Genomic DNA, 13,805 nt, shown 5'->3' with positions numbered 1-13,805 from the left:
AGCAGGAAAAAGCCTGTTCACTTTCACTTTCAGCCTTCTTTTCCTAACAAGCTCCGTCTCTTTATACTATGAGCTCTCTCCATGTCATTAAACAAGCATGCTCAGGGTTGATTATAATGTGCCTTTAAAAGGAGCTACTCTTACATGTTGAGAAGCAGAAGAAGAGTGTTTTGGACCGTGTAAAGTTGACAGCTGATGATGAAGGGGACGTGTCCTGTGTCCGTGTTACTGGCCGGCTGGCTCTGTGTTTTACTGGCTGCTGTGACCGCAGACTCCGGTAAGTCTGCAAACTTGAAGCTCACTTGATTTCACACGTTTCAGCTCAACTTTATGGAGCTTACATGCAGAGATGAAGTCTGAGTGAAGGCTGTGTTGCTGCATTTTATGTTCACGTATCTTCGGCCCCACCCAGTTAGAACCAGCTTGTTGATATGGCTCCAGTCAACAGTATTATAGAGGTTTGTGTCAGAGGATAGTAGCCTACTGAATTATGATGTACGGTATATTTAGGAAGAGGGAAAGGAAAAGAAATGCAACATATAGGCCTATTAATAGTAAAATACATGTTGTTGCTGATGATATTAGTGAGGGAATAATTGCAAAACAGATGTTTATTTATTGTTTTATTTTGAACATGTGAAGACAACAACAAAATAATAATAAAAAAATATATATAAAAGTAACATTTCCGAAAAGGAGTAGCAAGAAGTATAAGCTTATTTATTACTACCCCTTCTCCATTCACAATCTGTCATTTCAATTTGTTAACATAATAAAGTGGAGGCAGTTTTTTTTAACTGTCCATTTATCTGTTATTGTGAGCTCCCTTCTTCCTCTCTGTACTTTATAAAAATCGTTTGTTTATACCTTTATTTGAACTAAGTCAGGCTCGTACATCGACCCATAAAGGTGTCTTGTAACACTTTTTAATTCGTCTCCTGTAGGTAAATCGGTGAGAGCTGCTCAGAGAAAGCTCGAGCAGAACCAGACTCATGATGGACAGCCATCTACTGAAACTGTGCTGGGCTTAACAAAGTGGGATAGAGTGAGGAGGATAGAAATAACAATGTTCAGGACAAATGTGCATTGAAGCTTCTTTTTGTCCTTGCAGATGTTGAAACGCTTTACAAGAAGGTGGGTGATGATGTCGTCCTCAAACCGACTCCTACCTCTGAGCAGATCACAGCGATCCAGTGGATGCACGGTAACAACATGGCCGCACTGTGGTTGGGGGCTGGAACTGTCGCAAATCTTCCGGGTGTGTTCGAAGGTAAACTGTCTGTGGGGTCTAACATCAACTCTCTTTGTTGTAGATGAATGATTTTAATTTGTTCTGTTGAGAAGCTCACCCTGCGTGTGTGCGTTTCTAGAACATGGCCGACTGAACACCTCCAGTGGAGAGCTGACAATCACAGGACTGAAGAGAGACCACACAGGGTTGTACACAGTCGAGATCAACAACAAGAAAGCAGGTGCCACGCGTGTCATCGTCCTCTGTAAGTCGAGGAATCACGCGGCGACATTATGGAGGAAAAAGACAAAGCGACTCATGACAACTTGTTTCTGTTTTTTTTCCCCACTGAACAACAAAAGCTCCCGTCCCCAAACCCTATGTTAATAAAACATGTGAGAAGGGGGGAAACGGCTGCTATTTGATCTGTGAAGGGGACACAGCAGGCGCTGAACCGGTCACCTATAAGTGGAACTTTGGACCCACAGTGAAGGCGACACATGCTCTGAAGGTATCGATAGACTGTAAAATGTTAATGTCTGGTTAACAAGTATGTCAAAATGCGGCGAGTTCTCCTTTTGGTTTGAATCCACCCTCAGGCCTTTCTGTCTGCATGTCACCGCCTGCTTAGAGAACTGCAGCTTCCCCAACTGCTCGGCTGTCTGCAGCTCTAACGGTTTTTGCCAACATCATTTTTTGGGGGGGTTATAAATGTTTCTCCCTCTGCTCACAGGAGGACACTTCCAGTTTTACTGAGTTCATCTGTGAGCTGCGGAATGAGATCAGTCATGCTAGCAGCCCACCCGACCATAACCCGATGTACAACACATTTCAAGGTGAGTTATCGCCCTGAAACTGTTCAGTTCTGTGTGCACAGTCGGGACCGTCTCTGTTTGAGTCCACTTATCGCTGCCTTTCCTCTAGTTCCAGAAGTTGAACCTGGAGCCAACATGAACGTCGTCAAAGGAGTAATCGTCTTCTCCTGCCTGCTGTCGGCGGTGCTGCTGCTGCTGCTCGTGCACAGGATCAGAGCAGGTACAACTCGCCATCAAAACGCCAGCCCGCGTTTCACGCCATTTAGACGCTTCTCTATGATTCCGTTTCATGCATAAGCAGAGTTATAATCGTTCCCTCCTCTTCCTCCAGGAATGTGGTTCTTCCAAAAAGGTAAGATGTCTTACATGGCTAATATCAGTAAAAGTAGAAACATACAAATACTCAAACCAAAACATACAGTTGAAAAACCCAAATATACAAAATAGCAGCCCTGCTAGTACAGACACAGACCTGTCTTCACATTGATCTGCTGTATTTGTCTCCCTGCAGAGTCCATGCCATGGGAAGCAGGTCAGTGCTTCAAACGACTGTCACTGTCAAACTTTTCATGCCTTCAAAAAATCTAACCGTTACAATAACAGACTTCTTCTCTGCTGTTTTTTTTCCAGACTTCTGGAGGAAGCAGGAGAGACCACGTGAGTCTCATCTCCCGCATCCCGCTCTCTGTCAATTCATTTGACCATTTGATGATGATGAAATCATTCAAATCCATCCGTGCTTTCCTTTTTCTTTTTTCTTCTTTTTTTTTTTACAGCAAGGCCTGCTGCAGAATCTAACGGCGCCGCCTCTCCAAGGACAGACGGTAATTTTCAACTTTAGAAACAGTCCATTTCTATTCTGCAACCTGTGACTCGTCTTCTTTGCGTTTGTCGTTCTGTAGAGGAGACGCCGATGACATAAGCGGCCGAACACAGCCGAGTCTGGACCTGTGAGGTGCAAAAAAAAAAAAAAGAAAAGATGATCCTCGGGGAGGCACGCATGCACACATATTGAAAATCCCTGATATTAAGAGATATTTTAATGTTTTTATCAAAAGAAAAACGCCCAAAAGGGAAAATGAAGCGCTGTTTAACTATAGAATGTGCTGGGAGCTGTTTTTATGTACAGACTTTATCCAAAGACTCTTTTTGCTGCTTTCAAACATTAGTCCAAGCCACACGTTTGAAAACTACTTTTTAAAAGACACTACGAAGGGAAACACTAACATCGACGTTCTTTATGCGCAGAGAGAAACAGGCCAGAATGAGATACAAGTACTTGAACATAGTGTCATATGAGCTCTGTTACATTTTACAAAAGAGGCCACACTGGGCCTGACATTTAGACAATACCAGGAAACCCTCAATGTCCGTACCTGGTACCTCGATTCCTCCCCCCCCTTCAGCCGAGGAGGATTTGTGATTTGAAGCACGTCCGGTTTAGAAGCCAGCAGCCTGGACCTGCGTGGAGAAGAACTGCGCTGACAACGGAGGGGAGAAAAAGGGACGCCATTGTGCAGGCTGGGCCGCCAACCTTCGCCAACAATCAGCTCATTGTGTCCGAATTCACTGCCAAGTGCTCAGCAGTGAATTCATGTGTGTTGGCTGCGAGTATTTGAACTTTGTGAATGTTTTGAAGCTCAAACTAGGTCAATCAGTTGTTACTTTTGTCTTTTCTTAACCTCACTATGGATTTTTGTCGTATCCTTCCTCTAGCTTTAAACCCAGAAGAAAATGCTCACGTTTTGTTTTTGCACTTTTTTGTTGCACTTCTCAGATTTTTTAAAGGATCTTTACTCTCGTTGTTTTTCTGTCCTTGTACTTTGAAAAAAAACATGCTGACTTTGACTTGAAGGCTTTCTCCGACGTATTTTTCCATACTAACTGAGGAGTCATTTTGAAACTAATTTTTAGCAGCTCTACATCTTACATATAGACACTCTGTTTGTGAACTGATTGAAATGGGTTGTGGCTGTGGAGGAGGATTTAAAGAATGTATGCATATACATTTGAGTTGCTGCGTGTCTTTTTTTGTCAAAATGCTCTGATGATTTAAAAACAAACTTTTAAAAAATGTTTATATTAACATGTGCTTTTTAAAATGGTTTTATTACAATCTTCCATTTAGTGCAGCCTGTGAGATGTAGGCCAAATAAACAGGGTGTGATCATTCACAATCAGAAGATGGCATATTTAACTTGTATTCAGTGCAATATAAGCAAGTGTTGCTCTGCTCTAAATGAAGTGCTGACCATCGGGTTGAATTGCTGAGTCATTGCGCACAGAAAATCAGTTTCATTCACCTTTAGACACGCAAAGCAGAAAAGAAATCAGTTCTTGTAGAGTCGGGGTTCATCAGCTGTAGAAACAGTGGAGGTTAAAAAAAAAAAACGACCTCCCAAAAAAAAAAAAAATGCAGAAAAACAAGTAAAGCAGTCTCCGTCTTCGTGCTGTGAGCAGCTGACCAAACAACTCACTTCTATAAATCTAGTCCCAAACATACATATTCAGATTTAAAATACACTGTTCCTCTATGCAACTGGAGACCACGTGGTTTAAATCACCAATAAAACTGTTCCCATGTTAGCTGCATAATATCTAAACTAAGAAAACTAAGCTTTTAACTAAACTAAGAGAAAAGATGAACGTAAATCAGACTTTTTACATGTAATCGTTTGTGATATGCTAACTTTTTTTAGCAGCTGCCTTCATATGCTGTAGCTTTGTCTGAAACACTTTTATACATTCGATTCTTTTTTCAATCTCGAACATGTTACAAATCCTGCAGCCAGACGTGAAGACAAAGGTCTAAAATATAAACACATGATCAGAGAGCTGAAATCACCAAACGCTATTTATTTGTGAATAAAAATAGACATCCGATAATATTATGTATTTTCCTTGTACAGCATATAGACAGGTTCAGTTTTCATTACGTCAGCTAGTGATTCAAAGTTTAAAAATAAAATGTGTATACATTCTCGATGTAAGAACAACCCAAGTTAACACTACTGTAAGAAAGATCCTCCGATATAAAAACCTCTTTTGCGTTTTTTACAGCAGCGAAATGACAAACGAAGTGTGCACTGTTGACGCATCGAGTAACACTGTTTTCCTATTTTCACCGAAATGTTTCCTGTAGAGTTTTTTTTATTGAAATGAAGAGTGCTAGCCCTTCTTTGTTCTCGGTTGCCGACGCACCTTTAAAGTTGATCAGCAGCGTTTTGCTCGGAGGCTGGAAAAAGAAACATCACGCATGTGTAACTAAAACAAGTGATGTGGATTTAAAACAATACTCGATTTGTTACAAAAATACATTTCCTCCACACATTCAAGATTATCAAACATTTTGAAGGTGCTGCTTTTAAATTACAAAGAGCGTCACAAAAAAATAATAATCACAGACTAAATGAAATCACACTGCATAGTCTGCAGTTAACAGGTTTAAATAACCCATTGTGTCTGATTCTGAAAGTGTTGAGATTATCAGAGCTGGGGAAACCTAAATGTGATGTGGTCCACCTCATGGGGCTGTAACATTAGGTACAACACGAGTGCCAGGCTGAATATGCAGACTGGTGATGATGAGTGATCATGAGGTATGCATGAAATGAAACATCTACAAACTCTGTGTTTGTAAAAAATGTAAAAAAAAAAAAAAAAAAAGAAAGAAAAAAAACTTAATTCTGCCCTGACAGAAACTCGCCCTCTCTGTGTGTTTTAAGGCGATATTAACGCAAAATGTTCTCGTACTTATATTGAGTAAAAAAGCAAATCAATTCTGATAGACAAACTCTGCTAACGTGTCAGACACAGATGCCTGCAGCTTGTCTGACTGTGGTGCAGCAGCTTTCAAGAGCAGTAGAGGCACTTTAAAGATTGAGGAGAAAACTCTCCGTGAGTCTGAAGAGCTCCGGGATCGAGTGAAGATCAAACTCCCATCTTCTTCTTCTTCTCCTGGTTACGCTTTGGCACTTTTGCCGTTGGACAAACACTCGGCCTCTGAATTTGCAGCCACTGGACATAGCTCGGTGGGCGTGGCCTGTTGGTTGGGCCCGCCCCCTTCTGTCGGCTGGTTCCTGAAGTGACGGACGATGACGACGACGGCGCAGACCAAGTAGACGACGGTGAGGATGGTGAAGTAGATGAAGTAGACCAGGAACTGCAAAGAGAGGAGCGACTCAGATCTCTGACATTCCCAACTTTTGAGCATGGAAACAGCATTCCCGTCATGACTGTTTCTATTCGAGGTCGTAATGTTTGTAGCCTTCAGAAGTGCACGGGGGAAAGGCTGCCGACTCGGCTTTTAAAAAAAAAAAAATTACATTTTTAAAAAAAAAAATCACACTGTTACCTGAGCTTTCACATCCAGCCCGAGGCCTCTCTTGTCAGAAAATATCAGGTTGATGGCGCTCTTCAGGACGGTCCCCAGGAAAGTGTTGATGCCGAACACGAGGGCGCAGAGCTCCTTCGTGAGAGACGAGGCGATCTGGAAACTACGGAGAGACGAGGAGGTCAGACCAGATGCATCTGAGAGCCGCTTTGAAGTCACCAAATGTAAGGCGTGTAACCAAGTCGGACACTTTTATACACACTTAGCTACAACAACAACCACCTTCAAAATGTCACTGAATCTTGAGCTTTCCTTTAAATGTCTAACGTGCGACTCACGTGGCGATGGGCACCAGAAACTGGTAGAAGCCTCTGAAGAGGATGTAGGCCACGTAGCAGACCCAGATTTTGTCCGTGGTGCCCATGAGCAGCAGCAGGGCGGCCTGCACTGCGGTGATGATGCCGATGGCGAGCTCGGACCAGACGTTCCAGCGGATCTTCACGTAGCCCGCGGCGAAGGAAGTCATGGCACCTGCACAAAAAAAAAAAAAAAAAGGCGAGCAAATCTTTGAGACTACAAACATGGAGGATTAAAACGTCATCGTTTGCTCTGATGATATTTGGAGCATGACGTCGTCACAACAAGAAGCCCCAGCTTTGTTGCTCAGTTAAGATTAGCTTTACTTTAAATCCTATTCTGTCACCTGCCGATGATGATTTAAACTTTATAGCATCTTATAGAAACACTGGCCTGCCACTAAAATGTGCCTAGCATTAATATCAAGAGTGGGGGCAAACATAATGATCAACTGGAAAATCTACTAACAGTCCTCCTTGATGCTTTTGGATGTTTAGAATTTCAACATCTTTTTTTTAAAGTTTTGATCTTCAAGCAGCTGCAAAACTCCAAAATACGATACTCAAATCTCCGTTCGGCGTTCTGCAGGAGACGCATCCAAAGTCCAGAGATAAAGGGACTGTTGGTTTGTTAGTTAAAACGTGGATCTTATCTCCAAGTTGCATGATCGACCAGTAAGACCAGTAATCTATATTTCTGACATATTTCAGGTCAGACGTCTTATCAGAAAGTCTAAAATGTTCCTCCCCGCTCAGCACTGAAATCAAACTGCTGCAACAGTGTAAAACACAAAATCAGGTTTCCGACATCTCGTACTATTTTCTTTGAGTGTCGTAGCTCGAGAAAAGTCTCACTCAGCAGGGTGGACGCTGCCTCCACGGCGCCGTTGTAAACGTGCTTGGTCTCGGTGGGCTGGTCGACTTTGTTCCACAGGATGTGGACGTAGAACAGCACCAGGTAGTAGCCCGTGGAGTTGAAGATCCACCACAGGGACCAGAGCCGCAGGTTGGGCATCTTCACCACGTTCTTCAGCTCCGCCAGCATCTGCACCAGCACCGAGTCCCTCCAAAGTGACGGGGAGCGCCGGGGAGCTGCCGGAGACGACTTGACGGGATTCATTTTGTCCAGCTCAGATTTGTTGACCTCCTTCTGCTCCTGATTCCGGTTGAAAAACAGCGAGCGCTTCGGCCACGGCAGACACAGCGAGAGCAGCAGGCTGAAGCTGACGAAGCCCACCGATATGGCGTTGAGCGTGTAGAAGGTGATGTTGCCGAAAGAGATGCAGAGCTGTCCCAGGACCGAGCTGCTGAAAACCCCGAGGAGCACCGAGGAGCGCGAGTACCCGGCCACGCGCTGATACAGCGAAGGGCTGACCAAGGAGAAGATGTAGGAGGAGTAGGCCACGCGGCACGCCATGGTGACGCCGTAGAAGAACTCCATGAACTGCATCTGGAGGAGGCTGCTGCCCAGGAGCAGGATGATCCAGATGATCACCTGGCTCACGCCCTGGATGACCAGGACCGGCTTGTAGCGCAGGAGGTCCGTCAGCAGGAAGGCTGGCACCAGCACAGCCATGTAGGAGTAGGTGAGCACAGGAGTGATCTCATTGGTCACCTGGACAACAGAAGAAAAAAAAAAAAAAAAAAAAAACGATCTCGATGAATGGAAACTAACACGAGTGACTCGAGTAACCGGCTCCGTGCTTTTATTGTCAGAGGCATCGATTCGTCTCTCTCAAACCAGCCGGACAAAACCCCGACATCTGGAAAGAATCGGACAAAAATAAAAACGGCAAATTCTCACATTTGAGAAGCTAAAAAAAACAAACATAAAAGTCTATCATAAAGCAAATCAGCTTAAACAGTCGGTACATCAATAAAGCCTCACAGCTCGTTGGTTCATGCTTTCAGTCCCTGTCGGACCGGACCGAGATTTATTACCACTGTATGAAGATGACAAACGGGTCCAGGCTGTAAGTGTTGCTCTTTTATAGTCTCAGTTTTGTACAGGCAGCACGTTTTCTTTACAGTGACCTTGACCGCGAACAGCTGATCTTATCTCAGAGCTGGGTAATAATCAATCAATAAACTCTGGACCTTATGCATCAATGTGACGTCACAGCATAGGGCTGGGTACCACTTCACAGGTGGCTCAAGTATCCCGTTACCGTCGTGCTTTTTTCGTCCTTTCGCATGACGGGGCGGGGACGATTATCTCCATCCCCGACTAAACACGACGGCTCGAGTGAACTGACGCAGGGTGAAACGTCTTTCTTAAGTGGGAGAAACCTCGAGCGAGACCGGGAACTGGATGGGCCGAGAAGGTAGAGGGGGGAGCGAGACGCAGAGGAAGCTAGTTTGACGAAAACGTCCCGATAATATGTCGCATTATCTCCTCGCTTAAAGACATGTTGCCAACTCGTCTCCTGTCCTCATGAGGAAACCTGAAGGAAAAACTACAAATTAAAAAAAGAGGTTTTATGATATTCTGTGAATCAGAGTCCACAGATATCGCAGCCGTTCCTATAAAATTAAAAACCTCCGCAAGCCTTTCACGCTGACCCACTTTGGAGGAATGTGAACTTTGGTCACAGTAAGGTGGATCAGCAAACTCCCCAGCGGGCACCCTTAACTCCTGCTGTGTAATGAGTGTGTGACTCCGCGTAGGGAAACTTATGTAAGAGAGTCTTGGAGCTTAACTTTCACTGTAATCTGTCTGGATTCTCCACTGTTTGAAAGAAATAAAATATTCCACATTCGGTGGCATAAAAACCTTTAAACCGGTCCGTTGACGCAGACCTACCTGTTCCCTGGTGAAGTTCTTCTCCGGGCTGAGAAGATACGGCGTGATGAAGGGCTCCCCTGGCTTTACAGACCCCATAAACCCATAGAAGCACAAAAATATCACAGCAAACTTCCACTTTCTGGGCTCCCTGGTTCCCTCCGAGGGGCCTCCAGACGGCGACGGATCCATGACTACGTCTCCGGCTTCACACGCAGGTACCTCCAAGTCCGTCTCCTCCTGAGATTTGTCCCCGCCGCCCGCTGCGTCATCGTCCACCATCGTGTCGGCTTGTTCGTGATGCAGAGTGCGGATTTCTCGTGCGCTCGGTCAGTTCACCGTGCTCAAATGCCTTCCTCTTCAACTTTCCTGCCTCTGCATGTCAGACAAATACTGAAACGAATCACTTAACAGGGTGAGGGCAGGGTAGTTAAACTGCTACATGCTGCCATTTGCATGTAAGAGAAACTGTCGACCTTCGCACCATTCATTTTCTGACAGCGGGCGATCCAGCGGCTGAGTCTGGTGTCATTGTTAACCTGAAAAAGATAACAATGTTGTCAGTTAAGTCAGACTGTTTTGACACAGCAGCTGTAGACATCACAGCATGGATGTGTCATATACAGTGTATTACACTCTCCAAATAAACAAGTAAATAATTACTGTTAATACATATATATATATTTCACTGACAGGCAGTCCAAAACACTAACATGAGACAAATTATGAGCACAAAAATGAATGGTTTATTTACCACTAAATTCTTCTCTTTTTACTATTTTTAATACAATAAAAAGGTCAAATTACTTTGTCTAAGTTTACTTGTAAACAGACTCACTAGGATTGAACATCGCGTCGTGCTAAGACTTCAGGAGAAATGCAAACAAGTTACAAAAGCAGTTCATTGGGTCACACAGAGTTAGCACGCAAGAGCAAGTAACAACTCTGCTGACAGGTGTGTGTGCTGCTAACGTGCTCAACATGGTAATGCCTCTCTCACTCTCTGTGTGAGTGTGTGTGTGTGAACGACACACACTCTTATTTAGCAATACAGGTAGTTATTGTATGTAGCATGCACGCAAGCTAGTTGTTAAGTCTACAAACAATATTCACTCTTGTAGCTTTTGTTAGCATTTTAAGGAAACACATCTTAAAAGCACGTGCCAGGGAGCACGTTTCGATATAAAAAAAAAGAACCAAAAAAGCATAATATTACTATACAAAGGATTTAAAGTAATAATCAGTGTCTGTTGCATACCTCGTGAGCTCCATCTGAAACTGCAGCGCCTAATTTGCCAGGCGTTATGTTCTTCAAGCGCGTTGACTTCTGGGAAATGTGGTCCTGAAGTATACGTCCGCGTCGAATAGTTTATTTTTGTTTGACGCTCGGTACTCAAAGTAAAGTGGTATCTTTCGTGTTTCTTGGGGGGGAATAAATAAATAAAAGTAATAAACTTTGAATGGTTAATATTTTATTTGATACGTTTGTCTGGCATGTTCATAGACTGCTTTATGCGAGCGCGCCCTCTGCTGGACAAGTTTTGTTACCAATGCAACTTACACTACTGGTGATAATTGTCAAATTGGGGACATAAATGATGCATGTTGTATTGTAAATAAATTATTATAACTCTTAAGGAAAGAGGAAAATCTTCATTTGCACATCCACAAAATATTTATTAATATTTAATGTTTCTGTTCTGGAAATGTGAAAAGCATTTGAATCAATTTCTAGATTATTACAGAAAAAAACTAATTTTACTTCATATATTTTTGCATAGAAACAGCCTATATACATTGACAGATAAGATGACACCACAGTTTAACTCATGCAGACAAGAAACATTCAACAGGTGGCAGCAGTGTATCAAATAAGTCAGGATGACAGCATGTGGACTGAAAAAGGAGGACTTACACTGTGATCAGTCATTTAATATCAAGCTATAAACTTTGATGAAACTCTTTACTGTTAAATGGACATGTGAAGCTTTAAAACGTTTTAGTCAATCGGGAAAAAAAGAAAAATGCATGATTAACCTTATTTGTATTACTTTTTGAACATGAATGTTCCCCAGAGGATGAATCCAAATCACCTTGATGATCCTCTGAACTTTCCTCGAGCTTAAATGAAATGTTTTGACAGCTTTTGGATAGGTCATCAGCATAAAGGTTCATATAGAGGTTCATATTTCCTTAAGGATGAACCACGTGAACTTTGGTGCCATCTTCAGGTCAACCTTAAAAGTTCCCAAAACTTCTCATCATGATGAAACAGCTTCAACGAACAATTCCCTTCAGCCCCACGTATACTTTGTGTTTGCAGTTACTTGGAAATACGACGATGCTGACACAAAGGGGGAAAAGCATGTTCACCATGTTGTTTTCACTGTTTTTACACATAAGGACAATTTACAGAATGGAAAGAACACTATTGTTATGTTAACAGTGCATAATCCCTTCAGGGCCACAAAGGTCCCCATGAAATGAAAATGTTCTAAAGTAGAACAGCTTACTGTCAGCTAAAGTAAATAATTGCAATTTCCCTTACTATACTATAAAATGTTTCAGATGTCTGATGACTCAACCAACACTCAGGGATATTTACAAATTTGTCAATTAAACAAAAACTTTGTCAAAGCTACATCCAATCAAGTTCTTCTGAATGTTTTGCCTTTCCCTTCTATCTTGTGATTTGTTGGTTAGTTGAAGATCATCTCGAAGTTTCATTTCATGGGTAGGCCTTCTTATAAAACACTGTAGACAAAGTACTGGAATAATGGAATCGTGAGGTTTAGAGGACGGCTCCTTTGCCTTCTGAAGTCTGAGACGTCGACCTGCTGAATTTTGACCCCGACATCCTCTCCTGCCTGACTTTCCTCTGAAGTAGCATCGCCATCCTCCTCCTGAACTTCTCTCCCACAAATGCGTAGAGTACGGGGTTGATGCAGCTGTGCAGCAGAGCTAAAGTGTTGGTGATATCCAGAGCTATGATGACTGAACTCCTCAGGGCACAGCTATAGGATATGGCCTTGGCCCTGATGAGCGTGTCCACCATCATCGTGATGTGGTACGGCGTCCAGCACAGCAGGAATGCTATGACCACGGCGATGATCACTTTCATGGCACGGTGCTTCTGAAAGCTCCGTGTCCGCAGCAGCCTCAGGGTTGTGACGCTGTAGCAGATTACCATGATGCCAAGAGGGAGGAAGAAGCCAAAAATATGACGGAAACCACGCGTGGCGAGCCGCCAGGATGAGGCGCTGCCTATGTCAAAGTTTTCAGAGCAAATCATCCTCTGTGGGTCGGAGTCGAGTTTGGAGGCGTCATTGAAGAGCGCAGGTAGAGCGAGGGCCGAACCAAGGGCCCAAACTGCTGCACACACGATCCGGCTGCACATCCTCTGACGACTACGCAAACTGTCACTCGCGTGCACAACCACCAGATAGCGATCAATGCTGATACACGCCAGGAAGAGAATACTGGTGTAGAAGTTTGCATCAAAGACAAGATTCAGGAACTTGCACATGAAGTCTCCAAAGAGCCACCCTTGAATGAGCGCTACAGCCCAGAATGGAAGTGTAAGCGCCAATAAACCGTCTGCTATCGTCAGGTTAAACAAGTAAACATCTGATGGCGTAAGCGACTGTCTGTTGGTGCCGATCACCCACCCGACCAGAAGGTTCCCTGGGATTGCGAGTAAAAAGATGATGATGTGAATGACGCACAGGGTCACAGCTGCCGTTGAAGCAAGAAGTTTTACCTCGCATTGTAATGTCTTTGGATCCACAACGTAGGGCGTCTGATTGTTGTGGACATTTGGATCCAAAATTTCCCAGAAACTGTCATCAAAGTCCACAGTGTACGACATGACTGTGGGGAGAAAAAGAGATTGACACTAGTGCACAATAAGAGCAGATCATAAACAAGCATGGCACCATGAGTTCAACGTGCTGCCAGACACGAAAGATGCCGCTGAACTTACGGTGCCATGTTGCAAAATTATAGCGCACAAAAACGGGCATGCCAAGAAAAACACCGGCATGCTGCAGCTCTGGAAGTGGCATTGGTCACAGCTGCAAGTTAGAGCAAGTTTTCATGTTTCATTCATTCAAAAACAATAAGGTTATGTCCACACAATTGTTTCATTAAATGTAGGCCTACCATCTCGCTTATATCCTATGAGAATAAACTACTTCAGATACGTACCTCCTGTCTGGCTGTGGCGTTGATGACAAAATCCTCACAGCCAAATGAGCCTGTGTTAAAAACTCATCCTCTTTAAGTGTCT

The 13,805-nt window shown here is 43.5% G+C and overlaps 3 protein-coding genes across 5 annotated transcripts in view; 1 reads left to right on the top strand and 2 right to left on the bottom strand.

The window, feature by feature from the left end:
- The first annotated feature begins 3 nt into the window (after positions 1-3).
- Positions 4-4,054, top strand: LOC306818482 (uncharacterized protein). The gene is made up of 11 exons (XM_079336097.1): positions 4-277; positions 1,112-1,270; positions 1,371-1,496; positions 1,594-1,742; positions 1,965-2,067; positions 2,156-2,266; positions 2,378-2,398; positions 2,558-2,578; positions 2,677-2,703; positions 2,823-2,870; positions 2,949-4,054. Exons 1-11 carry the CDS (start codon positions 196-198, stop codon positions 2,966-2,968), a joined length of 867 nt encoding a protein of 288 aa, XP_079192223.1. The 5' UTR covers positions 4-195; the 3' UTR covers positions 2,969-4,054.
- Positions 4,055-4,882: 828 nt separating this feature from the next.
- slc19a1 (solute carrier family 19 member 1) overlaps positions 4,883-13,805 on the bottom strand; it is an 84,444-nt gene continuing 75,521 nt past the window's right edge. Inside the window, exons 1-7 of one of the 3 annotated variants that reach the window (XM_079336093.1) lie at positions 10,776-10,844; positions 9,994-10,056; positions 9,539-9,892; positions 7,591-8,350; positions 6,718-6,910; positions 6,401-6,542; positions 4,883-6,208 (exon numbers count right to left, since the gene is read on the bottom strand). In XM_079336093.1, coding sequence (XP_079192219.1) covers positions 6,008-6,208; positions 6,401-6,542; positions 6,718-6,910; positions 7,591-8,350; positions 9,539-9,799 — 1,557 coding nt within the window. In that variant the 5' untranslated portion in view covers positions 9,800-9,892; positions 9,994-10,056; positions 10,776-10,844 and the 3' untranslated portion in view covers positions 4,883-6,007. Of the gene's footprint in view, positions 6,209-6,400; positions 6,543-6,717; positions 6,911-7,590; positions 8,351-9,538; positions 10,057-10,775; positions 10,845-13,805 lie in introns of those variants that run through there. The other 2 variants (XM_079336091.1, XM_079336092.1) reach the window with 2 other exon arrangements.
- Positions 11,895-13,768, bottom strand: cxcr1 (chemokine (C-X-C motif) receptor 1). Its single transcript, XM_079336576.1, has 2 exons — positions 13,724-13,768; positions 11,895-13,387 (listed from the first exon to the last, which is right to left on the bottom strand). The coding sequence occupies exon 2, from the start codon at positions 13,383-13,385 to the stop codon at positions 12,309-12,311; it is 1,077 nt and encodes a 358-aa protein (XP_079192702.1). The 5' UTR covers positions 13,386-13,387; positions 13,724-13,768; the 3' UTR covers positions 11,895-12,308.

This window comes from Symphodus melops, assembly GCF_947650265.1.
Source record: "Symphodus melops genome assembly, chromosome: 23".
In the NCBI taxonomy this organism is placed as follows: domain Eukaryota; kingdom Metazoa; phylum Chordata; class Actinopteri; order Labriformes; family Labridae; genus Symphodus; species Symphodus melops.
This window is presented reverse-complemented; position numbering and strand designations above follow the sequence as displayed.